We start from the raw sequence: 13,139 nt of genomic DNA, 5'->3' as shown, positions 1-13,139 counted from the left end.
AGGAGAAATACAGGAGTTTTTTTCCTTTACACTCCCATGTATGGGGAAAAAGAAAATCTAAGGTACAAATACCAGAATGTGATGAAATGTGTGTTAATTATTAAAGAAAAATTAATGAAGCTAACAACAAGTTCATACTGTATAGCACAGGGGACTATATTCAATGTCTTGTAGTAACCTATGGTGAAAAAGAATATGAAAATGAATATATGTATGTTCATGTATGACTGAAGCATTATGCTGTACACCAGAAATGACACAATATTGTAAATTGACTATACTTCAATAAAAATATATATACTTCAAAAAATATACAAAAAATTACTGAAGCTGACATTAATAAGACATTTCTATTTTGTCATTTTCTTTTGTATTTTAGACCCAATTTACTGTTTTTCAGGCTTCATGTTTTTATGGGTCCCTGGAAAACTTAGAGGCCCTTGGCCTGAAATCATCTCTCCTGCCCAGTGGTTCACATGGTCCCGCCTTCTTCTACCAGCTGTGACCTTGGGGGCATCCTTGCAACTTCTGGGCCTCAGTGTCCTCTTCTGAGGGAAGACCACTTGCCCCATGAGCCGAGCAGAGGGATTCAGCGAGACCCCCCTGAAGTACCTGGCCAGTTGTTACTTGTCAAAGAGTCTCTGTCCTGACCAGGGTATGCCTGTTTTAAGGGTGAAGACCACGTGTTGAGCCCGTGTCTAGCCTGATGCCTGGCCCCAGGAGGCACTCAATACATGTATGTCCCCTCACTGTCCCTGGAAAGACCAGGTTAATTTCTACAGCCAAATCCTTTGCCCAGGCTGTTTCCACACTAGAAGGCCCCTCCCTGTCCTTTCTGAGCTTCTACATGTCCTTCAAAGCCCAGCTCCCTTCTCTTCAGAGAAGTCTTCCCAGACCCTCTTGCACACCCTCCACCGCCTCCCAGTTCTCAACATTTTCATAGCACGTTCAGAATCTACCAAGCACTTTAAGTGACAAGCATGAGACAGGAGGGTGATGATTAGAGCAAGGGGCATGGGCTCAGACAGGCTTGGGTTCTGGTCCCAGCACTGTCTGTGCTGGCCTTGTGATCTTGGGCAGGTCACTTCCATCTCTGCCCCTTGATCTCCTCAGCCATGGAAAGGGGCAGGAAATATTCACTGTGCAAGGACGTTGTGGGGTATGTGATGGAGCCAGGACAGGAATGGCTTTGTAAGCTGTGAAGTCCAGTGCCCAGAGGGATGAAGTTTAATGCTATAAAGGAGGACATGTGGATGAGGGCTGAAGCCTAGACTAGGATGTGGTGTGGAGGGGGCTTACTTTGTTGACAGGTGCTTCTGAAACTGCCAAGCCCTTTCGCCAGAAGTGAAGCTCATGCCCCTCCTTGGGCATCTCCTTGGGAAAGAAGAAGTAGGGGATGGCAGCCAGGGCCACTGCACCAGCAGAGATGAGGAAGCCCAGCCACCAGGCACCCACCCATCGGGGGTCCTTTGAGGTCAGGCTGATGCCACCTGGAAGAGAAGACCATGGTGATGTTAGGGTCAGGATGGGCTGTCACTTCTTGGCCACCACCCTGGGACTGACCTCTGAGACAGGAGGTGACCTGGGCTGGAAGACAGGGGACCTAAGTTCCAGTTGTGGCCCTGCCAGTTATGTATGTGACACTGAGCAAGTCCCTGACCCTTTCTGGGCCTCAACTTTTTCAACTACTAAGACAATGTGTGTCATGGTCAAGGTCATGGACTTTGGAACTGCACTCCTGGGGCTGAATTCCATTACTAACATAACCTTGGGCAAGATACTTAACTTCTTTGTGCCTCAGTTTCTTCCTCTGTAAAATACTGAAATTAGCGGTAACCTACATGATAGGGTTGTTGTGAGACTCATAGAAGCTAATACATGTAAAGTACTTAGAATAGTGCTGGAACACAGAATGTCTGTATAAGTGTTTTCTTTTTGTTTACTGTTACTATTGCAGTTATTATTATCATTAAACTAATGCTTAGGACGACACTTGTGGTTCTCAGACCTGTGTAATGATTAAAATCACTAGGGGTGCTTGTCAAAATAGCTGGCCTTACTCAACACCAACTTCGAACTTCCACAGGATGGGATGGGAAGGTGGCCAAGGAATCTGTACCTTTTACAAGTTCCCTAGGTGATCTTGATTCCCCTCCAGGTGTAATTAGGAGAAGATTATCCCATATGTACCACCTCCTGCCTGGAGGACCCACATCTCCCATCAAATCTCTTGACCCCAGGACTGAGTTGGGTGCCTCCTCCTTCAATTGCCAAAGCATCTGCAAGTACTTTATAACAATACAAATCAGTAATGACACCAACCTGAATGGAGCTGGTTCTCAGGTGCTTAATTCTGAGCTCCTCCTGGACAAGGGCCAGAGTACGCACTCAGCACTCAACAAATGTATCTGTAAAGCTGGGGGTGGAGTTGGCTGTTGAACTGATTCCCTCCTCCACTTATTATTCCCCTGGCTTCTGTGCCAGGCTGGAGAGAGGCTGGAGCCTCAGGATGGAGCCATGTGTCTCCTCAAATCCTCTGCTTCTCACATACCAGTCTGTGCCTGTGGTGGACATGATCTGCCCAACCCATGAAATCCCCCAGTGAGAAAGAAGGATCCTGGAGGTGGCACATTGGACCACAGGAATGCCACATCTGCCTGTGGAGGTGCCACAGCTGCCAGGATGATGTCAACAGAGCCAGAAGCATACTCCTTTCTCCTGAGCTGGAGTGTGTGTGGGAAACTGACTCCCTGACTCTTCAGGACTATTCCATCAAGGGAGACAGGAGTTGCAACCAGAGCCCACATTTGGCTCCTGAGCCCAGCTTTCTAGAAGGAAGGGAGGTAGGGTAGGGCTATCCCTAGTGACTCTTGTTCAGAGCTGCCTAGACTTGTCTTGACTAGAGGTACTCTTGGGCAAAAGCCAAAGAACAAGAAATACTGTCTGCATGTCCATCTCTCCATACATGTGTCACCGGAGGCTTCTAGGGCTTGCTGGAAAATCTCCCGGTGAAGGATTGGACATCTGAGCAGCAGGAGACAGAGGGCAGAACTGGAGGCTCAGGCTGCTTGGTGGGCAGATGAGATGCCACAGTGACCTGGTCTAAAAAGAATCCACTCCCACTCCCACCAGGCGCCAGAGCTCAGGGACCTCCAACACTCCTCCCTCCTGGCTGCCTTCAGACCAAACTTTGGTCCCACTCCTTGGCCCACCCTCACCACTACCTGGACCAGAGATTTCTGTTCCCCAAATGGTGCCCTTGGCACAGGTTGCCAGGCTATGAGATGGTCAGAACTAGACGGGTCTTCAGAGGTCACCCAGTAGATTTCCCAACCGAGATGGGCCCAGGGTAGCTGAGTCCTACTCTGAAGTTCTGTTCAGCATGCCAGTGTCCTCCCTGTTTCACCTGGGGCTTGTTGCCTATAAAGATGGGGGTGCCCTACAGGACAAGAGAGTAGTGGCTTTGTCTGCCCCACAGTGTATCTAAGCTGGGGCTAAGGGAGCTCAGAGGTGGAACTAGGTGAAAATTCGTAACAATAGAGGCAACAACCACAACTCCCCATCCAATGACACCTTATAGCTTATCTCTACCATCTCACTGCATTCTGACTGCAGCTTTTGGATGGGGTCAGGACAGAGAGTATCTCAAAGATGAGAAAGCTGAGGCTCAGAGAGGTTAAGAGTCATCATGTCCAAGGTCAGTGGGATTGTTGGGGTTTGAACCTGGGACCCTGGCTCAGTATCTCCTATGAGACCAATGGTCAGTCAGCTGTGTCTGCGTGCCCCTGGAGACAGCTGTGTGCTCTGAGGCTCACCTTCTGGCATTCGGTCAATGTCCACGTAAAGGCGCAGCATGAGGCTGCCCAGCCCATAGGCCATGCCTGGCCCCATCGTGGTCACTGCAAACAGGATCCCTGCAATAGGAAGCCTGGGTTAGGCCCCTCTGACCCAACTTCCCTCCACAGGTCACTGTCTGCCCAGTCTCCAGTGGGCAAGAGCAGACCATCTCCCCTGGCCAGGCCCAAGTAGTTTTCCAGGGCTTCTCCAGACCTTATTGATCACATGGTGCAGAGGTCAGGGTCTCAGCTCAGCTCGACTTGGGCCTCTTGTCCTCCTATGTGAACCTGGCCCTCCCTCAGAGCCCAAGGTGGGGATGAGTCCTCACCAAGGTAGAGGGGCGAGTTGCTGTTGTGGGCAAAGTCATCAATGTAGGAGATGCCAAAGGGCTGAATGGGCACACTGCCCACACCAAGCAGGGTCTGGGCCATGAACATTATCCCCACCATGGTCAGATGCTGGACCTCCGTGTAGCCTGAGCAGCTGCTGTTGGATGGGGCTGAGGTGGGGGTGTCGGTGGCAGGCAGGCACAGGGAAGCCTCCAAGTCCTGTGGCATGTCCACTGAGAGATGATAAAAAAAATATTAGGACAATAGCTAAGACTTACATAGGGCTTAATGATGCAAGGTACTATTCTAAATGTCGTGTATATAAATCATCTTAGCCCCACAACAAACCCAGGGGAGGGAATGCTATCATTACTCCCATTTCACAGATAAGAAAACTGATGCTCAGGCAGCAACTAACAAGGGGTAGAGACAGGATTGGAACCCAAGCAGTCCAGCTTCCCGTCTATGCTCTTAAACCACCTTATGCCACCTCTCTGAGCAGAGAGGTATGTGGAAGTGCCATGGCAACGGTGGCTCTTGGGTGGGGGTGGGGTGGGGTGGTTAAAGGAGGTATAGTTTGAACTGGGTGGAGAAGAACAAACAAGATTTTCCAGAAGAGAAGGCAGGGAGGAGTGTTCAGGAAGAGGCCACAGCACATGCAAAACCGGGGGCTTGAGAAGTTCAGTACGTCTGGCTTACAGAGTGTGAGGGTCAAGGACAGGGCTAAATGTAGGGCCAGGCAAGGGGTGGATGCTGGGTCTGGATTGTGGAGGGCTCTAGTGGCCTTGGCCTTCATTTTGGGGAGGGCTTGGTGTCAGCTCGGGACACAGACGCAGGGTGCAGTAAAGGGAAATTTCTTAAATTAGTACCAGACATTTGTTTCCTTGTAGCTCACCAATATTTAGTGAGAAAACTTAAAGAGACTCTCATGCTATTTTTATCCCAAATGTGGGTGTAAAAGTGGCCTTGTCTCTGTGGCTGGCCTTGCCCTTCCTGGGAGCCAGGGCCCTGAGCCATGTCAACCTTGCCCAGAGAGCTACTCTCTAGGGCTGAAAAAAGCAATGTGAACCTAGGTCAAGGAGGAACTGGACCCTCACCAAGGCTGCCTGGGTTGAAGACAGTAAAACTTCAAAAGGCCCTCAGCACCTCTGGGCCTCGGTTTCCTCATCTCTCTAATAAGCCTCCTAGAATGGAAGTTCTACAGAAATACAGAACTCAGATGCAGAATAATCTAGTAGTTGAGAGTAGGCTACCCAGGCAGGCTCCACTAGCCATGGGCCATGAAGTCCTTCCCTCTCCAAGTCTCATTTTCCCCCCTTTAAAATAGGATAATGATAACACCCCTCCAAGGGCTGTAAGCATTAAGAGTGGTGAGTGGTGCCTATGCTCAGTGCTTACTAGATATCAGATATGAGGATTATCATAGGGGTCTGTCTTCTTTTTCCACCCCTGAGTCTCCATGCCGAGCAGAGGGCCTGGCACATAAATATTAATGATAAATACTTAATTAATATTGAGTGAGGAATGAGTGAATGTAATAGCCTTGAATGTCAGAGCCGGATGGGTGCTTGGAAGCCAATGAGTCTGGTCCACCCATTGAACAGATGTGGAGACTGAAGCTCAGACAGAAGGGTTTTGCTTGGGGTTTCATAGGGAGCAGAAGGGTGTTGCAGTGAGGATGAAGAAGACCATGTGTGACCCCGCAAAGGAAAATCTCTGCTGCAGTGAAAATTCTGGACAGGGAAATGTGAGGAAGTGTAATTTTTCGGTATCCCAATCAGGCCCCTTGACAGCTCTCCACTCAGGCCTAGATGACCACTCTGCTTTCTTCCTGGATTGTCCCACTTCCCAGCCATTGCCCATGTGGCTCTCTCCACCTGAAATGCCCACCTTCTCCCACATTGCAGCTCCTCCCCATCACCCAGCCTCATGTCCTTCCCCTATTTGGGGCTCTACTGGCTCCCAGGGTGCTGGAATCTCTACCCTGCAGCAGAGCTGCCAGTGCTCATGCTAACCCACGCTCCCCTTAGAGCTTCTCAGGGTTGGTCATATCTGGATGGGTGGATGGATGGGTAAATGGGTGGATAAGTGGATGGGAGGGGGGAGGCTGCTTGGGTCATTCTGCAAGAGACAGGCATCCATCTGTCCAACTGGCTCTCAACAAAACCCCACTGGGCGGAACAGAGATTTCACTATTCTTGTCTAAAACTCTTACATTTAAAAAAATAAAATAAAATAGAATAAAACTCATTTTTTTAAATTTGTTCATTCACTCATTCATTCTTTCATCAACGTCTTGGCTTCTGAGGATTAAATGCATCAATACACATAGAATGTTTAGAACAGTGGTGCATAGTAAGTGGTGTGTGATACTGTTATTACTCCAACAAACATTTCCTGAGGACCTACACATGCCAGGCCCTAAAGTAGGCTGTGTTGTAAATTCCCCCGCACCTCAAAAAAAAAAAAAGCACTGACATACAAACAAGACATCACCAAGAGAGGCCCAGAGGGCCTCATCTTTCTGCCCCAGGACTACAACCTATCCCACTGCCCAGGACTGCCAGAGGGATCTGCCCGGGCTGACACCGAGGGAGGCAGTGGGGTGGGGTGCAGAGGACTAGCAGGTGTTCCGGGAAGCTGGACCCATCCTGACTGATGGAGGCCTGGGAATGGACCCTGGTACACGATAATGTGGCAGCTCATGTCTACCTCCAGCCCAGCCCCTCCTGTTCTTACCAGAGCTGGTGTGGTCATAGCGGTACGGCTCTGAGATGAAGTGCGGGACAGTCATGAGCACGCCTGCCAGGGTCACAAGGATAGCCCCATAGCCAATCAGTCGGGGCCTATGTACCCGGCTGCCAAAATAGCTCACAAACACAATCAGGGCTGTGTTCCCCACCTGCAAAGGGATGAGGGGACCCATTAAAGTGTTGCAGAGGGCTGTCCTTGTCACTATCACCAATCTCAGTGTTCCCATCTGTATAATGGACTAGCTGGCTGAGTAAGAATCATTTGGGTCCCCCTTAAAAACACAGATTCTGGGTCCTTCTAGGAAAGGCCCCACTGCCCTATTAGGGGAGAGAAATAAGAGCAGAGTAGACAAGGTAAGAAGTTTAATTTCATTCTAGAATGTGGGTTGGACCCCATGTTAGAACATGGGGTGATAGGGCATTCGGGGAAAGGGGTTTGAGCTTCTGGGATGTCATGAATGAGAAACAAATAAAGAAAGTCTAAAGCCAGAGGACTAAGGCTTAGACTTTCCAGCCTTAGAATCAAAATCCTTGGATGTGGGTGCTGGAGGGGATTTGAGAGCTTGCAGGGAAGAGGCAGGCTCTGCTGTCAGAATCTGGGGTGTGCACTCTGCTGCTTACTGGCTGGTGACCGCAGGTGAGGTACTCACCCCCTTAGCAGCAGACCCTTATCAGCAGAGGGTCAGTGAGAGGACTGACCCTGGAAAGGACAGTCTCTCCAATACATAGATGGGACACTGAGGTCTAGAGTTGGGAATGACTTGCCCAAGGCCCCAGAGCTAGTACTGATGTTTCCTTCCCACCTCTGAGATCTGGAGGTGGGGTGCTAAGGAACACTGGGGATGTGGTGTAGACTGCAGGCCTTGGGTTGAGAGAAATGTGACACATCACACTAGGGGGAGAGAATTTCACAGAAATCTCCTGGAAGTGGCAGAGAAAGAGTGTTTTCTGGACAGTGGCCTTCTCCGAGGGTGAAAATGTCTGGTGGGGGAGGGGCTGGACACAGCTGGACTCTGATCTCCAAATCCACACAAAGCAGCCTGTCCACTCCTTGCTGCTTGGCTGTCGGCCCAGAGGCAGAGGCCTGTGGATCCTGGGGCAATTCCATGCTGTGGTATCATCCCCTCCCCCCACCACCCCAAGGTCTCAAAGTTCTGCCTTTGATCTAATTTAAACCTCTCCATTACTGTTGAGGTGACTTCCTATGATTCCTTCCCAGGCAATAGCTGGGCATCTGAAAACGTCAAGGAACCAAAGGGAGATTGGGTGGATACAGGGACCCTGGCTGTCTCTAAAATCCCTCATGTCTCCAAGGGTGGGATCAATAGAAGAGAGCTGTGATGGGATTGCATGTGGCCCTTGGGGTAACAGTTTACGTTGGGGTAGTGAGGGAGATGGTGGGGAGAATGGGGGTGTGAGTCTCCCTCAGTGTCCACCCCTGCAGCTGTGCCAGGACCAGTACCTCGTTGAAGGCAGCCAGCAGCCCCGAAGTCTGACTGGAGAGGCCAAAGCGCTTCTCCACTGTGGAGATGGAGCTCTTGAGGTAGCCGGAGATCATGAGCTGCGCCAGCTGCAGGAAGCTGTGGCACAGGATGAAGAACTATGGGCAGCGGGCAGAGGGGCAGGAGACAGGTGGGAAGACAAATGGGGTTGGCAGGTAGAAAGGCAGAGACAGAGTTGGAGAAAGGGAGGGAAAGCGAGGCAGAAGATAGCAAAACAGAGAAACAGAGCCAGAGGAGACAGACACACAGGAGGAGAAAGAGTAAGGGAGAGTCCGGAGCAAGAGGAGAGAGAAAGAATTATTGGTGTAGTGCATGGTTTTCTACACAGGCTTAAAAACTAGAAAAGCTGTCCTGGGTACCCCGGGGGTCTGGGGGTGACCCAGGAGCCGCATGACTGAGAGCAGGGTCTTTATGAGGCCGAGAATGATGGGAGACTCTCTGACCCTCAGAGCTCCTGCAGGCTGGACTGGACCCCCGTCCTATTCCACCACTCTGCCCTCTCCCCAGGAAGCTTCCCAGATCCCCACCCCTCCCCACCCCATCCAGTCCTCCCCTGGAACTCCCCTGGGAGACCACCTGCACACAGCAAACCCCCAAGCTGCCCAACCCCACCCCACCCAGCCTCACTCAAACACCCCACCTGTCTTTAGCCCTCCTGAAAAACTGGCAGAATGCCTAAGAGAAGAAAAACTTGTTTCAAAAAATTAAAAATAGGGTGTTTATGCCAGAGCTTAAAAAATAGAGTGTTTGTTCTTCTGCGTCTCAGTTTCTTCATCTGTGGGACAAGGATGACATCCCTACCTCCCTGGGTTATTGTGAGAACTAAGTAAGACCAAGTGGGAATGGCTCCTGGCACCCTGTAGGTGCTGGTGGATGCTTGGACATTTAGAGCTGCCCTTGGTGGAGCCAGAGCTCCCAGTATTCAGAGAGGTTCAAGATCCCTGGGGTCCTTCTCTTTCCCACTAGAAAAACAGGAGGCAAGAAGACTCGTCCCCCATTGCCCACAGAGCAGCCCCTCTGGAAAGAGATAGCATGTGCCTGAAGCCAAGTGAAGTGCTTTTATAGATCATCCCTTTAATCCTCATAGCCATCCATTTACAGATGAGAAAACTGAGGCTCAGAGAAAGGCAGCAACTTGCTTGGCATTTCACAGCCAGTAGGTGGCAAAGCCTGCTCTGCTGGGCTCAGATGGTCCTGCTCCTGCCAGTCCTTGAGAGGTACCTTGATGCTGTGGAACACACTTGGCCGCAAGTCCTGAGGATTTGGGCTACATTTGCCTCCAGGTGCATCTTCTGTGTCCACCATGGCCTTCATGTGTTTGTTGGGCATCTGGAGCTCCTTACCCACTGGCCCTGTGGACAGACAGCAAGGGGGTAAGAGTGGAGATGCAATCCCATAGAACAGCCCTGACCCAGGCAGCCCAAGGTGTTTCAGGGGTTGGTGAGAACCTGAGTCAAAGCACTGTCAGCTTTCCTGCATCCCAGGTGCTGGCAGGGCTCTTCTTAAGGGTGGGTGTGTGCTCCATGTGCTCTTGCCGGCCAGATCCCACTGGGACCACCTATTTCACACCTTCATTCCATTCCCAGCATAAAGCTTCCTTCTAGGGAGAAGCTGCTGATGCTGCCACATAACCTTCAAGTGGAGGCCCCGGTGCAGAAATACACAGCCTGAGCCCTCCCTAGGGCCTATAGCTGTGAGACATCTGATGCTCCTGGAGGCTGAGTCTGCTCTGGGTCTGTTTGGCTCAGTTTAGGTTCAGAGGCCTAGGGCCAGGTGCAGGGTCAAGGCTTGGTCCAAAGTCAAGGCATAAAGGCTTTACCTGGGGATAGTTTGGAACAGATACTAGCACCTCCACAGGGCACCACCTTGTGTAACCACAGAGCTAACCAGCCCAACGCCCAAATCATACATGAACCATGTTGCTGGTCTGTGCAGAAAGGGCCCTCAGAGATCATCCCATTTAACCCTCTGCCCACCTACACCGGACAAACTGAGGCCCTAAGTGTGACGACGACTCAGGAGGCAGAGCTGGGTTAGAATCTGGATCCTTGGCCCCATTATGCATGTCTGGTTTTCCTCCTATGGCAACCATGTTAATCATGTCAGTCTCCCACTCACTGCAATGAGAGGAAAGCTGAGCCCCTTCAGAGGAATCTCCAGGGTCTCAACGTTTAATCTCAGCAAGGAGCCTGGAAGTCTTGCCTTGGGAAACTCCACTCCTCCATTTAGATGAAAAACACCTGCACCTCCTAGCAGCCCAAGAAAGGCCTCATTGACCTACCTCCCCTCCTGGGGCCCCACGTCCTGCGGAAGCCTCTCCATTGTCTCAGATGCCTCTCAACCTGGCAGGAGTTTCCCCTTCATTCAACAAGTTCCTTCTGGAGCCTGAAAACTGCCCTGAGGACACCTCTGACCCAAGGAAGGGGTATGGGGACTCTCACTCCATCTCCAGACCTGGGAGGCAAACCCTGGGAAGGGGCTTTAGAGGCCTGCATCCACCACCAGTGAGGGTTTTGTGTTCCTTACCCAAGGTGCCTAGAAGCCTGATTCACATACCATAAAATCTACCCTTTCAGAGTATACAATTCAGTAGTTTGAGTATATTCAAAAAGTTATATAGACCACCACTATCTAATTCCAGAACATTTTCATCACCCCAGTAAGAAATCCCATAACTATTAGCAGTCTCTCCCATTCCTCCCTCCCCCCCACCACTCCTGACAACCACTAATCTATTTTCTGGCTCTCTGGATTTGCCTATTCTGAATATTTCAGACACATACATATAAATTAAATCATACAGTATATGGTGTTTTGTGACTGACTTCTTTCTCTTTAACATAACATTTCAAGGTTCATCCATGTAGCGTGGATCAGTACTTCATTCCCTTTTATGGCTGAATAACATTCCAGTGTATATCAATCACATTTTGTTTATCCATTTACCTGTTGATGGACATTTGGGTTATTTTAAGTATGGTGAACATTCATACATAAATTTCTGTGTAGACATAGGTTCTCAATTCTCTTTGGTATGTAGCCAGAAGTCAAATTTCTGGGTCATATAGTAACCCTATGTTTAACTTTTTGAGGAACTGTCAAACTATTTTCCAACGCCATTTTACACTCCTGCTAGTAATGGATGATGGTTCCAGTTTCTCCACATTCTTGCTAATACTTATTATTGTCTGTCTTTTTGATTATAAACATCCTCATGGGTGTGAAATTATATCTTATGTGGTTTTGATTTGCATTTCCCTAATGACTAATGATGGTGAGAATCTTTTCTTTGCTTATTGGCCATATCTTCTTTGGGAAAATGTCTCGAGGAATTTGGCTGAAGAAATGGAAGTGTGTGTGGCTGGGGAGGAGTCCCTTTTGTGGGGCATGAACACTCAAGAGGAAACAAGGAGATATTGAAATAAAAGTGACCCCTGACAGGGAGTTGATAAGGAAGGGGCTTGCCTAGGAAAGGGAAGTGGGGGTGAGGCTCTGTGGAGGTCACTTTGAAGAAGAGGGGGTGGAGGGTTCTAAGCAAACTCGCCCAGAGGAAACTGAACCATTTCGAAACCCCAGTTTCTCTCACCACTAGAGACCAGTCACTTACTATAGTGCAGAAGCTGTGCTACATGCTTTTCATGTATGTAAAGGCTTACATGCACATTCTGCTTGCTGGTGACGCCTCTCCACAACTGTGCCTTTGGTGCTTTCCTGATCTCTATACTGTTGCCAAGGAACAGAGGCTCGAAGGTCACCAGCTCCACTGGCTCACACTGGTGCAGGGACTCAAGCCCAGGAGTTGACCTCAATATCACTCTGCACTCCTTGTGCAGATTTGATGCGGGGAAGAAGCATAACACTCTTCTCTGTCTCAGCCCAACCAAACCTAGCCAGGCCACCTGGAAGTCAGCAGTGCCCCCACCAGGGGCCAGGCCAACCAGATGATGAGGCTGGAGCTGAGGCTGAGAGGAAAGAAATCACCGACCTGGATCCTCTGCTCTGAAAGAAACCAGGGGGATGGTTAAGCCAGGGGAAAAGGTCAATGGACTAGCTCAGAACCTCCTGCCTTCCCTTGGACCAGTATATAGCGTGAGCCTCTGGGTGGAGGAGGGAAGCCCTGTGCCCGTCCTCCTGGGTTCTGAGAGCAGCCACCAGTGTGTTGGGTGGCCAGTTGCTCACTGAAAAGGGCTGGTCAGACAGGTTGTCAGTCCCCTTTGAGCCCTTCCTTGGGCTAGAGGCCTCTACAGAGGGGCTGGCAATAGGCAGTCTGACTCCCTGATAAGGGATAGAACTCCCCCTAGAAGGAGGGTCCTGAGTCCAAGGTTGTGTGTCCACTTCATGTGTCATCTCTGAGGCCGTTCCTGTCCTGTGAAGGCTTTTTTAAGGGCTAGCCCTGACAGGAGAGAGGGCAGCTGTGGGACTAAACCTGGGCTAGGCCAGGGTGTCATGTAGGAATGAGGGGAGAGGCTGGAAGCCAGGCCTCAGGAAAAATTTCCAGCCCCTTTCTCCCCCAGGTGGACACCCAGGCTTTGGGGTTCCACGTAAGCCAGATGGTTCCAAGGGCTGGCAGCCAATAGCCCCAGAGCTGGCAGGCAGGTGGTCTGTGTGCCTGTTGGTGGGTCACGTGGCTGGTCATGCACACAGGCACACTCATGTCCATCAACTGGTAAGTCACTGGTCCACTAGTTCACTGTCCTTTAAGGGGGCTGTCTATTTGG

At 50.3% G+C, this 13,139-nt stretch overlaps 1 protein-coding gene across 6 annotated transcripts in view; it reads right to left on the bottom strand.

The window, feature by feature from the left end:
• SLCO2B1 (solute carrier organic anion transporter family member 2B1) overlaps positions 1-13,139 on the bottom strand; it is a 48,952-nt gene that overhangs the window by 26,510 nt on the left and 9,303 nt on the right. For 4 of the 6 annotated variants that reach the window (XM_014556581.2, XM_032489379.1, XM_032489380.1 and 1 more), the window contains exons 2-7: positions 9,643-9,773; positions 8,382-8,519; positions 6,906-7,068; positions 4,166-4,399; positions 3,816-3,914; positions 1,300-1,490 (exon numbers count right to left, since the gene is read on the bottom strand). In XM_014556581.2, coding sequence (XP_014412067.1) covers positions 1,300-1,490; positions 3,816-3,914; positions 4,166-4,399; positions 6,906-7,068; positions 8,382-8,519; positions 9,643-9,773 — 956 coding nt within the window. Of the gene's footprint in view, positions 1-1,299; positions 1,491-3,815; positions 3,915-4,165; positions 4,400-6,905; positions 7,069-8,381; positions 8,520-9,642; positions 9,774-13,139 lie in introns of those variants that run through there. The other 2 variants (XM_014556588.2, XM_032489381.1) reach the window with 2 other exon arrangements.

The sequence above is a fragment of the Camelus ferus genome, chromosome 10 (genome assembly GCF_009834535.1).
Source record: "Camelus ferus isolate YT-003-E chromosome 10, BCGSAC_Cfer_1.0, whole genome shotgun sequence".
In the NCBI taxonomy this organism is placed as follows: Eukaryota; Metazoa; Chordata; class Mammalia; order Artiodactyla; family Camelidae; genus Camelus; species Camelus ferus.
The sequence above is the reverse complement of the archived record's forward strand: the minus strand, read 5'-3'. Positions and strand labels throughout refer to the sequence as shown.